General features: G+C 38.6%; 1 protein-coding gene across 1 annotated transcript in view; it reads left to right on the top strand.

Annotated features, from left to right (window-relative positions):
* Positions 1–12,179, top strand: part of LOC117337310 (nuclear factor of activated T-cells 5-like) — a 48,455-nt gene extending 36,276 nt beyond the window's left edge. Inside the window, exons 10-14 of the mRNA XM_033898221.1 lie at positions 2,867–2,956; positions 3,485–4,591; positions 5,456–5,572; positions 8,542–8,868; positions 9,631–12,179. Of these exons, the coding sequence (XP_033754112.1) occupies positions 2,867–2,956; positions 3,485–4,591; positions 5,456–5,572; positions 8,542–8,868; positions 9,631–9,707 (1,718 nt within the window). The 3' untranslated portion in view covers positions 9,708–12,179. The remainder of the gene's footprint in view (positions 1–2,866; positions 2,957–3,484; positions 4,592–5,455; positions 5,573–8,541; positions 8,869–9,630) is intronic.
* Positions 12,180–12,662: the final 483 nt, after the last annotated feature.

Genomic DNA, 12,662 nt, shown 5'->3' with positions numbered 1-12,662 from the left:
GTGTCGGTCATTTACCCCGGAATCGATGTTATATAACGGGTCATCAAATACATTGTTAGGCCCAGTGTCGGTCCTTTACCCCGGAGTCGATGTTATATAACGGGTCATCAAATACATTGTTAGGCCCAGTGTCGGTCCTTTACCCCGGAGTCGATGTTATATAACGGGTCATCAAATACATTGTTAGGCCCAGTGTTGGTCCTTTACCCCGGAGTCGATGTTATATAACGGGTCATCAAATATGTTGTTAAGGCCAGTGTCGGTCCTGTACCCCGGAGTCGATGTTATAAAACAGGTCATCAAATATGTTGTTAAGGCCAGTGTTGGTCCTATACCCCGGAGTCGATGTTATAAAACAGGTCATCAAATATGTTGTTAAGGCCAGTGTTGGTCCTATACCCCGGAGTCGATGTTATATAACGGGTCATCAAATATGTTGTTAAGGCCAGTGTTGGTCCTATACCCCGGAGTCAGTGTTATATAACGGGTCATCAAATATGTTGTTAAGGCCAGTGTTGGTCCTATACCCCGGAGTCAGTGTTATATAACGGGTCATCAAATATGTTGTTAAGGCCAGTGTTGGTCCTATACCCCGGAGTCAGTGTTATATAACGGGTCATCAAATACATTTTTAGGCCAAGTGTCGGTCCTGTACCCCGGAGTCGATGTTATATAACGGGTCGTCAAATATATTTTTAGGCCAAGTTTTGGTTCTATACCCTGGAATCTAATGTAACATAATGCATCATAAAAATATTTATCTGACAAGGGGCCGTGTCCAGACACTGATAAGATGAAACTTATCACTCAGTTTAGAGATAATTTATACTGTAATCAATTTCAGAGACAAAGTTAATTAAATGTTGTATCTTCAGTAGACAATGCCATTATGTTTTCGACTGTATCTAAATGAAGTAGAATTTGTGTGTATACCCAGTGTTTGATGTTGTGCACACCTCCCCCTCCCCAATGTCTGGTGTTGTGGTGTGGAATGGTCTGATGCTGAAATAACCCATATAGCTGTAGATCTAATACATTATATGTCAAAGTTGAGAAACGTGATTGCAAGGTGTCTTGGAAAACATATACATGTTCACATACTTGCTCAACATACAGAAACAGATATATATGAATGATAATGTTCACTTTAGAAAGAAAAAAAATTTTTGATATATTTTGCAAGTTTTATTTTTTTTCCTGGTAATGTGTCACTTATTGAGTTAAGTTACTGTCACATGTTAAGGTAAAGGAAGCCTGTTGTACATGTTGTTGAGTGTCTGTGTGAAGCTTATAGGGACTGACAACTTCTGCTTATCTGTGCCATGTGTTCGTACCTTTTCACTATTCGGAGTATTATAATCAGATGAAATTTCTCCCTCTCCAGTCGTTCTAATTGTGGGTTATGTGTGTGTAACAGAAGTTTATGTGAGTGTACATGACTGCATTTCAATCTTTGGAGAAACACTTCAGACACTGTAAATCATTTTATTTTCTTTGAGAGATTATTTGCACATTATTTTATCATGAAAAGAAATTAATATAATCAGACTTTTCAGGAATATTAATTTCTTGATTTACTCCCATCAGTATTGACTGAGAAAAAAACAATCAGTCGCAAATTAAGTGTTGGCAAATAAAAACTAATGAAAATGGAGTGATATACAGTGCCCAGGCACGGGCCCGTTGTGCCTTTTCCTCCCCCTTTGATTAACTTCCTTGCAAAAAAGTCGGTGCAGAATTTCCTAACAAGAAATCCTGTTACTGACAATTGCAAGAGTAAACCTGAAGTTGTTTATCTCCCGTGCTTTGTAATTTTGACATGACCTTGACCTTGAAATGATTTTTTATTGCTGAAGTGGCAGTTTTTTTTAACTGCAGGTAGATAACTTGTATGCCGCAATTGTTTTTCCTGATCATGTGACAGTTCCCATCTTAATATCCACAAGTTCTTTAACTGATTATATTTGGAATTTGGTGTTTGGTGTTAAAGGTCAAGGGTCAAACAAACACACACAAAAATTGTCGGTGCGAGATACTTGATTGATAAGGGTGAAGGGGGATATATCTATATGATCTGTCGCTGACTTATCTTTTAATCTATTTAGGAAAATTTAAATTAGACTCTTTAACAACATCGGCAATGAAAAAATAATTGTCACTTTTTACCATCTAGTTGTTTTGCTAAAAAAAACTTTCGTGTTACTGCAGAATATTTGTTTACTGACAGAAAACTGTTAACAAAAGTCATATGAGTGTGAATTGAGCGATACTATTGAAGATAGGAAGAGATTTATGTAGACTTGATGATTGACAGACCTGTGAGGTGAATATGATTTCACCAGTGTACAGTATGGAGAGTTCGGAAGTGTTCGTAATTAAAGATTAAGCCGGTGAATTATATAAATGTCCTATAGGGACCAAATTTTATTACTTTTGGAGCAGACACAAATTACTTCCACAATATATTTTGTCAATAGAATTTTAAACATTAAGCATGCTGTTTTTGTGTTGAAATTTTATTACAAGTTTGATTTTTTTATTGTGTTGAAGTTTGCATTTGATAGTATTCAAGTCTTTTTCAAGAAAATTTGTTGATTTCTTCCTGAATGAATCTTTCTTTGAATGTACAGTGTACTTAGTTTTGTTGAAAAGGTTCTTTTACTTTCTCTCTGGCTTGGTAACTTAAGTATAATGCACCAGTAGACTTACTACCCAAACCATAGCTAACACAAGATCTGCATGGATGCTGACACTCAGACACCCAGATACATATACCACACATACCGAAACATGAAATGTTAGACTGTTTAAACGGGACTTCCACTCTTCAACGTGATAACATGTATTTCCTGTGTTCTGTCAATAGAAGTGGCCAAGACAGCCGTCGACACGCCGATGACTATGGAAGAATGTGAGACGCCTCACAAACGCAAACTCTCCTTTTCTGTGTCACCAGGTAAGTACACACGGTGCCCAGTAAAATAACTGTTCAAACTTGGTTTAATTAAAACCATCTCGTTGACTTTGGGGTAGAAAGGTGTTGTCTTCGCTCAAACATGGAGAATATCAAACATGGAGAATAAATCAGAAAGGTTTGACTTTCAGGATTTCAAGGTCGTGGTCTCCATAACTGTGAATAAAGTTGACCAGATAATGATAATTTGTAAGAGAGCAGGACAAATGATAATTTGTAAGAGGGCAGGACATTAATTTTTAGTTTTTATTGGAGATAATTATCCTGATAATGATAGATCGAATTGAGTACTTGTTAAATGTGTTAGTATTCAGTGCATCACAATTGCAAAATTTTTCTACATAAATTGTGTGACATTTTGCCAAAAAAAACCAAATAGTATAGGAATAAGGGTTTTGGAAATACAAGAAAATGGATACAGGTATATTAATATCAGTTTAGATTTACCAGTACAAGGGATGAAAATTTACTCTGCTAGATGTTTAAGGTATGACTTTGTGTGTTGAACAGAGGCCATTGAGCTGCAGCAGCAGATTCAGCAGACATCTTCAGGAATGTTCCAGCTACCACCGGGGACCCTATCCCCCATCGTCAGTGATGTGATCAACATGCAGGTGGACCCAGAGACCAGTGTCCCAATCACCAGTCCTGTTGAGAAGAAAAATGATGTGTTTGGAAACGTGGGGATCCCTATGTCCTCCTCAGCGCCTATGGATCAACAACAGACTGCCACAACCATCCAGTCTCTTCTGGCCAGCGATCCCGATCAAGCTTCCAATCCTGGCAGTAATGAATTTGTCAAGCTGGCATTGGAGGAAATGAAAAGTCTGCAACAGCAGACAGCATCACAACAATCACCACAACAACAACAACAACAACAGCAGCAACAACAACAACAACAACAACAACAACAACAACAACAACAACAGCAGCAGCAGCAACAACAACAACAACAATTGCAACAGTTGCAACAATTACAACAGCAACTGCAGCAGCAACAGCAGCAACAACAACAACAACAGTCCCCGGACCAAAAGCCAGCGTTGCAGCAACTGTCTGCATTACTGCAAGAAAGTAATATGTTGAATTTTTCTTCAGCAGGGCTGGAATTAAATAACCTACCATTCTTCAGTCACATTCAGCCTACAAGCCCAGTATCTCCCCAACAAGCTGCCCCAGAAATGCAACAACAGCAGATAGCAATGACACCACAAATGTCTATGGCGTCCCAGTCAATGACTTCAACTTCTGTACATGTCATGGAGCCAGCGGTTCAGAATATCATGCAGCTTCAGCAGCCAGTGCAGACAACTTGGGGACAGCAACAACAACATTGCTTTGGTGACAGCCAGCAGTCTATGCCTGCCCAGTTAGGCGGAAGCCTCGGTAGTAATCCGCCTACCGTACAGGCCGCTCCGGTGCTATCGTTTGTGGGTACCAACACCATACCCTCTCAGTCACAGGACTCCAACTCGGTATTCTCCTACATCGGTACCCCTGTAACTAACAGTCTGCCGCAGGTGTCCCTCCCCAATGCTGAGCTTGTAGTCGATATCAAGCCACCCCTGCCTTCGCTGGCAGTGAGCTTCCATAGCAATCAACTTCCTTCTACACCTGGTATGTAACTTAATTCAGTCTTGTCAAATGGGGGTGGAGGGAATGGTGTCAGGGGGGTGGAAAGGGAGCAGATGGTATATGTAATTCAGTCTGTCAAATGGGGATGGAAGGAATGGTGACAGGTGGGTGAAAAGGTAGGGGATGGTATAGGGGGTGGGGGGTTGGGGTGAGGATATGGGAGGGAGGGGAGTTAGGTGGGTGGGTGGGTGGGATTGAGGTGGGAGTGAGTAAGATTGGAAGGGATGGGAGGTGGATGAAGATGAGGGGTGGAAGGGGATGAAGATTGGATTGGATTGGATAAAGATAGGAAGAGGTGGGATGGGAGGAGATGAAGATGGGAAGAGGTGGGATGGGAGGAGATGAAGATGGGAAGAGGTGGGATGGGAGGAGATGAAGATAGGAAGAGGTGGGATGGGAGGAGATGAAGATAGGAAGAGGTGGGATGGGAGGAGATGAAGATGGGAAGAGGTGGGATGGGAGGAGATGAAGATGGGAAGAGGTGGGATGGGAGGAGATGAAGATGGGAAGAGGTGGGATGGGAGGAGATGAAGATGGGAAGAGGTGGGATGGGAGGAGATGAAGATGGGAAGAGGTGGGATGGGAGGAGATGAAGATGGGATGGGATAAAGAGGGGAAGGGGTGAGATGAAGGTGGGAGGGATTGGAATGGGAATGGAAAGTAGGAGGGGTGGTGGAGGAAGGAGATGAAATTGGGAGGGTATTGGAAGTGGCCACTTTAGATACTTAACATTGCATACATTAGGGCACAGCAGCAATCTCTTTCCAGAAAAAAAAAATCCTTATGAAAAGATTGCAGAAATAGCTAGAAAAAACTTTGTTTTACATGTATTTATTTTTGTCTCAGCCTTGGTGTCATCAGTTGCTGGGCAACAATCAATACCACAAGTATGGAGTCAGCCTCAGCAGCAGCAGCAGCAACAACAGCCCTGTATGATTGATACAAAACCAGTCATTTGTGTCGGTAAGTTGTTCAGGGCAAACTGGTTATTTTCTTCAGATGTTGACAATTGATAGAAAAGTCCCATTGGATTTTGTAGGATATTGCTGGTTTCCTTTTGCAGGTCCCTTAAAGCACTGACTAAATTATCTGGGAATATATGATACAATCATGTGTCTACTACACTATTAAGTTTATGATCAGATGTCGTCCATAGGGATTTTCCTACAATAGAAACAGGGTCCGTTAAAAGGACTTATTCCCCTGAAAAAATCTTGTGAACATTCCCAATTTGCCACTAAAAAATTCCCAATTTTGAAGTCACTTTTGAATGATTAAGCATGTTTATATACGAAGACCTATATTAAGGCAATTTTGAAAAATAAAAAACAACTACAGATAACAAAATGAAATCAAAAATAATATGAAGGCAATTAATATTCATGAAAGAAAAACTTAAATTTGTATGAATTTCACTATTTCTTGTTTTTCCCAATGTCACATTTTGTCGCATAGAAATTCCCAATTCAATGGACCCTGGACCCAGCTGAAAAATTGTAGGAAAATCTTTGGTCCAGTGAGCAAAAGTCACTTTATACAATTATATGTATATATATACCCAATTTGGGTCATTTTTAGCTCACCTGGCCCGAAGGGCCGGTGAGCTTATGCCATGGTGCAGCGTCCGGCGTCCGGCGTCCGTCAACTTTTTCTTTAAATCGCTACTTGTCATAAAGTATTGAATGGATTTTCACCAAATTTGGTCAACCTACACAAGTTCCCCAACAGCAGACACCACAACAACAGCAGACACAACAACAACAACAGACACCACAACAGCAACAACAGAGCCAACAACAGCAGACGCTGCCCCAACAGCAGCCTCAGCAGCCAGCTCAGCCTCCACTTGGGCCCATCGTTATTTTACCTGGAGGTGTGGGTGGTTGTGGTAACAACCAGCAGGGTAAGTTTCTGTAATAAGACCCCGTTTAAATTTATTGACATAGTTGAAAGTACTAACTATATCAGACTAAACAATTATTAACTTTGTTCAGGTTAATATAAGGAATTGTTAACCTATGAAAGGTTTATACCTTGACAGTGGCCTTTTGAAAGTCAAAAATTTCTTGTACTAACCTAAACAAAGGCAATTAATTACTATTTTGTTATATGAAACCACACTTTCTGAACTTGAACACAACCCAATCTTGAAGTATTTCAACTTTTAACAAAATGCATATTTATTTGAAAATTGATAAGCCTGGTAAAACACTAAAAAAGATGGAAAATGGAGTTCTATATGTACATGCATCATACCTTTGATTCTCTGAAAGGGCTAAGGCTTCTAGACTTTCCAAAGTCCCCAAATTGGGAAATTAAGGATTTTTTAAAACTGTGTTGATAAAGGGATACATCCTCGGGGGAAGGGGAACAGAGTTTGTATAAATTTTTACTCTGAACCCCTAGGGACCTGAGAGGCGGGGCCAAATAGGGGAAATAGGGTTACTCCTTTAAATCGCTACTAGTCATAAAGTTATTAATGAATTTGAACCAAATTTGGTCAGGAACATTCTTGGCAGAAGGTGAACAGAGTTTGTATAAATTTTTACTCTGAACCCCCAGGGGCCTGAGGGGCGGGGCCAAATAGGGGAAATAGGGTTACTCCTTTAAATCGCTACTAGTAATAAAGTTATGAATGAATTTGAACCAAATTTGGTCAGGAACATCCTTGGCAGAAGGGGAACAGAGTTTGTATAAATTTTTACTCTGAACCCCTAGGGACCTGAGAGGCGGGGCCAAATAGGGGAAATAGGGTTACTCCTTTAAATCGCTACTAGTCATAAAGTTATTAATGAATTTGAACCAAATTTGGTCAGGAACATTCTTGGCAGAAGGTGAACAGAGTTTGTATAAATTTTTACTCTGAACCCCCAGGGGCCTGAGGGGCGGGGCCAAATAGGGGAAATAGGGTTACTCCTTTAAATCGCTACTAGTCATAAAGTTATGAATGAATTTGAACCAAATTTGGTCAGGAACATTCTTGGCAGAAGGGGAACAGAGTTTGTATAAATTTTTTCTCTGAACCCCCAGGGGCCTGAGGGGCGGGGCCAAATAGGGGAAATAGGGTTACTCCTTTAAATCGCTACTAGTCATAAAGTTATGAATGAATTTGAACCAAATTCGGTCAGTAACATCCTTGGCAGAAGGGGAACAGAGTTTGTATAAATTTTTACACTGAACCCCCAGGGGCCTGAGGGGCGGGGCCAAATAGGGGAAATAGGGTTACTCCTTTAAATCGCTACTAGTCATAAAGTTATGAATGAATTTGAACCAAATTTGGTCAGGAACATCCTTGGTAGAAGGGAAACATAGTTTGTATAAATTTTTACTCTGAACCCCCAGGGACCTGAGGGGCGGGGCCAAATAGGGAAATAGGGGGTTTATCCTTTAAATCGCTATTATTCATAAAGTTAATAATGGATTTGAACCAAATTTGGTCTGGAATATTCTTAGGGGAAGGGGGAAAGAGAGTTTATATAAATATTGACTCTGACCACCAAGGGGCCTGAAGGGAGGGGCCAAATAGGGGAAATAGAGATTTGAGTTTTAAATGGATTTGAACCCAATTTGGTCAGAAACATCCGTGGTGATGGGGGAACAGATTTTGCATAAATGGTTACTGTGACCCTCAATCCCATAACTATGTATAGTAACGCTGGGCATTAAGGGATAAACACAATTCTTATGTAAACATAGGCCAAAGGGTTTTCCCCACCCTAAGGGACTTAGTTTCTTTAAACACCATTATGTTGTAAAAAATAATCCATATGGTCTTTCAGAGAGTACATTTTTGTATAATGTATTAACAAATTGAACATGAACATTATTTTGACATTTGGTCAAATCCAACCAGGTGAGCGATACAGGCCCCATGGGCCTCTTGTTGAATAGATTGAACAGATTTACAGAGAGACTCTGTTTGGTTTTTGCAGCTCCAAGTACATCACAGGCCGACCAGATTTCATCGCCCCAGATCATCATTTGTGGGTCCAACGCTGCTAACGGGTTCTCCACAAACATAAGTAATCTGGTGGAACAACCTACACAGGTTCCCCAACAACAGACACCACAACAGCAGACACAACAACAACAACAGACTCCACAACAACAACAACAACAGACTCAACAACAACAACAACAACAGACACAACAACAGCAGACGCTGCCCCAACAGCAGCCTCAGCAGCCAGCTCAGCCTCCACTTGGGCCCATCGTTATTTTACCTGGAGGTGTGGGTGGTTGTGGTAACAACCAGCAGGGTAAGTTTCTGTAATAAGACCCCGTTTAATTTTATTGACATAGTTGAAAGTACTAACTATATCAGACTAAACAATTATTAACTTTGTTCAGGTTAATATAAGGAATTGTTAACCTGGGAAAGGTTTATACCTTGACAGTGGCCTTTTGAAAGTCAAAAATTTCTTGTACTAACCTAAACAAAGGCAATTAATTACTATTTTGTTATATGAAACCACACTTTCTGAACTTGAACACAACCCAATCTTGAAGTATTTCAACTTTTAACAAAATGCATATTTATTTGAAAATTGATAAGCCTGGTAAAACACTAAAAAAGATGGAAAATGGAGTTCTATATGTACATGCATCATACCTTTGATTCTCTGAAAGGGCTAAGGCTTCTAGGCTTTCCAAAGTCCCCAAATTGGGAAATTAAGGATTTTTTAAAACTGTGTTGATAAAGGGATTTTTATTTGTTCTGTAGTATCCATTGGTGAAGGGAAGTGTATGTTGTATATAATCTATCCCTCGGTAAACAGACTTCATTTGCTCTGAAAATTCTTTCGAACCAGCAAGCTAAATGTTACTATGTAAGAAAGTATTGCATGCATAGTACTAAGTGTTACAGATCCCAAAATGGGGAAATAATTAACTAAAATGAGAGTGTTTTGCCATTATCACTGAAATATCCAGGTGAGCGAATCAGAGACAGGTCCTCTGGGCCTCTTGTTCAGAAATGTATGGTATTTCTCAATAACAAGTGTTTATGTCTGTTGTAACAGTGGAGAATATCTTACGATCCATCATCAGCAGTCTGTCCCAGCAGCAGCAACAGCAACCCCAGCCTCCGCAGTCCTGATCAGGACACCTACAGTCTGGACAGGGAGCATGGACTGGCCGGGGCTGACGAGGTCGACGGCTTGTCAACGTTGGGAAGTTAAGGGCAGCAAACTGGTGCTGAGTGAAGGAAGTTTGTGGTTTGTATCGATACACTGTGTATGATACGAGTCCTCGGAGACTGCAAGACCACTATTCCTACCCAGATGTCCTCCGGTCACTCTGGGAATTGTCTTCCCCTCTGCATATCATGCCGAAGAAGTTGTATGATGACTTGATAACAGTGTGCTGCAACAGTATATGTTGTGACTATAGAGTTTGAGAATATAGTTTGATAATCATATTTTACTACTAAAGACTAAAAATGTAGATACACTGTAAGCTGTGTGGGTGTCTAGAACACCTAGATACACTTTAAGATGTGGGTATCTAAAACACCTAGATACACCTAAGATGTGTGGGTGTCTAGAACACCTAGATACAACTAAGATGTGGGTATCTAAAACACCTAGATACACCTAAGATGTGTGGGTGTCTAGAACACCTAGATACAACTAAGATGTGGGTATCGAAAACACCTAGATACAACTAAGATGTGGGTATCGAAAACACCTAGATACACTTTAAGATGTGGGTGTCTAGAACACTTAGATACACTTTAAGATGTGTGGGTATCTAGAACACTTAGATACACTTTAAGATGTGTGGGTATCTAGAACACTTAGATACACTTTAAGATGTGTGGGTATCTAGAACACTTAGATACACTTTGAGATGTGTGGGTATCTAGAACACCTAGATACTGTATCTATCAGATATGTTAACATGTGTGCAATTTTCACAAGCTTTAACCATACAAAAAAGCTTTTTTTTATGCTACTTACTTTAAAAATTAGTAATTTTTTATTTGCATTTATTTGTGAAAAAGATATGCACATTTTCTTTATTGTGAATTTTATGAATGTATCTTTGTTGCAGAGGCAACACAGCACAAGAATATTGAATCATTCTGTGTCGATTAAGTTTATTTAACCAACGACAATAAGTCACCTGTAAAAACTTTCATAAGTGTGATACGAAATTTGTAAAATCACTCAGTATGGCTTATAATTGTAGCTACCATCTTATGCAATTCCTTGTTTTAGATCAAGAAGAAAAGGGAAGAAATTCGAGAAAGATTCCGCTTCGCCCCACAATTCTAAAACACATTCTTACTGCCTAAATGACTTTAAGATCTGAAATGGGGCAGAGATTTTCAACTTAGTGAAGGATGTTCATTCAAGCAAATGCATCCCTTGGCAGTTTAACTGCTCTTGGTAAATACTGGACACCATTGTGTTAAAGAGAAAGCACTGTACTTGGTGTTCCTGAAATATGATAGCTGAAAACCAAAGCTTATAGCTGTCAATCAATAATGTCCAACAATGATGACATTATAAGATTTTTTTTAAATATCTAAAATAAAATAAATTGATATCTGTTTGATGCAAGTGGAGGGTAAAAATAATAATGATACCAAAATGTTTTTATTGATCTCTTGCTTTTGATCCATCGTATCCTAGCGGTAATAACTTTATAGTGTGATAAAAAGATGTATGATTGAATTAAGGTACAGAAAACAGGGAAATTAAAATAGAAAATTTAATGAAGATAATTGTTTTGTATAACATAAAGAAGCAGTGTTTGAGTACATGGACCATCTTGTATATACGCATAATTCTCATAATTCAGTTGAACACACGGCCTGCTTTGGATGAAATGCAAATAGACTGAACAATAGTCATGTGTATTGAACCTGTTAGATGTGTATTGTTAAGCTAAGCCCTGTATTTTGTATGTGGATATGTTTATTTTAATGACGATTGTTTGAATTCTATATTTAACAATGTACATGATATACATGTTAGCCGCAGAGCTAGAATCTGCAGTATATGTGATACGTAAGACCTAGTCTTTAGAAGTGTATTCTACTAATGTAGCTTTCTGTAAACATGGGGATATTCAGCTGGACCTAATGCTAAATCAATTTCGTGAACATTTTCAGACAATTCATTTTTTTTTTTTTTTTTAAATATGCAAATTTGTTAAAAAGCTGAAGATAAGTTCTAATCTCAAAGATAAATTAGGTTACATAGGACACATGAATCTAAATTTAAGTGTAAAAAGGTATAAGTTTTTACCTGTCAAGGTTTACATTCAATATTTACCTGTAGGTCAAGGTTTACATTCAATATTTACCTGTAGGTCAAGGTGTACACTCAATATTTACCTGTAGGTCAAGGTGTACACTCAATATTTACCTGTAGGTCAAGGTGTACATCCAATATTTACCTGTAGGTCAAAGTATACATCCAATATTTACCTGTAGGTCAAAGTATACACTCAATTTTCACCTATATAGGTATATATACACAATATTTACCTGTAACTCTGTAGAATACAGGTATATACACAATATTTACCTGTACGTCTCTAGAATACAGGTATATACACAATATTTACCTGTACGTCTCTAGAATACAGGTATATACACAATATTTACCTGTAAGTCTATAGAATACAGGTATATACACAATATTTACCTGTAAGTCTATAGAATACAGGTATATACACAATATTTACCTGTAAGTCTCTAGAATACAGGTATATACACCATATTTACCTGTAAGTCTCTAGAATACAGGTACACAATATTTACCTGTAAGTCTATAGAATACAGGTATATACACAATATTTACCTGTAAGTCTCTAGAATACAGATATATACACAATATTTACCTGCAACTCTGTAGAATACAGGTATATACACAATATTTACCTGTAAGTCTCTAGAATACAGGTATATACACAATATTTACCTGTACGTCTCTAGAATACAGGTATATACACAATATTTACCTGTAAGTCTCTAGAATACAGGTATATACACAATATTTACCTATACGTCTCTAGAATACAGGTATATACACAATATTTA

The sequence above is a fragment of the Pecten maximus genome, chromosome 11 (genome assembly GCF_902652985.1).
Source record: "Pecten maximus chromosome 11, xPecMax1.1, whole genome shotgun sequence".
Taxonomy (NCBI): domain Eukaryota; kingdom Metazoa; phylum Mollusca; class Bivalvia; order Pectinida; family Pectinidae; genus Pecten; species Pecten maximus.
This window is presented reverse-complemented; position numbering and strand designations above follow the sequence as displayed.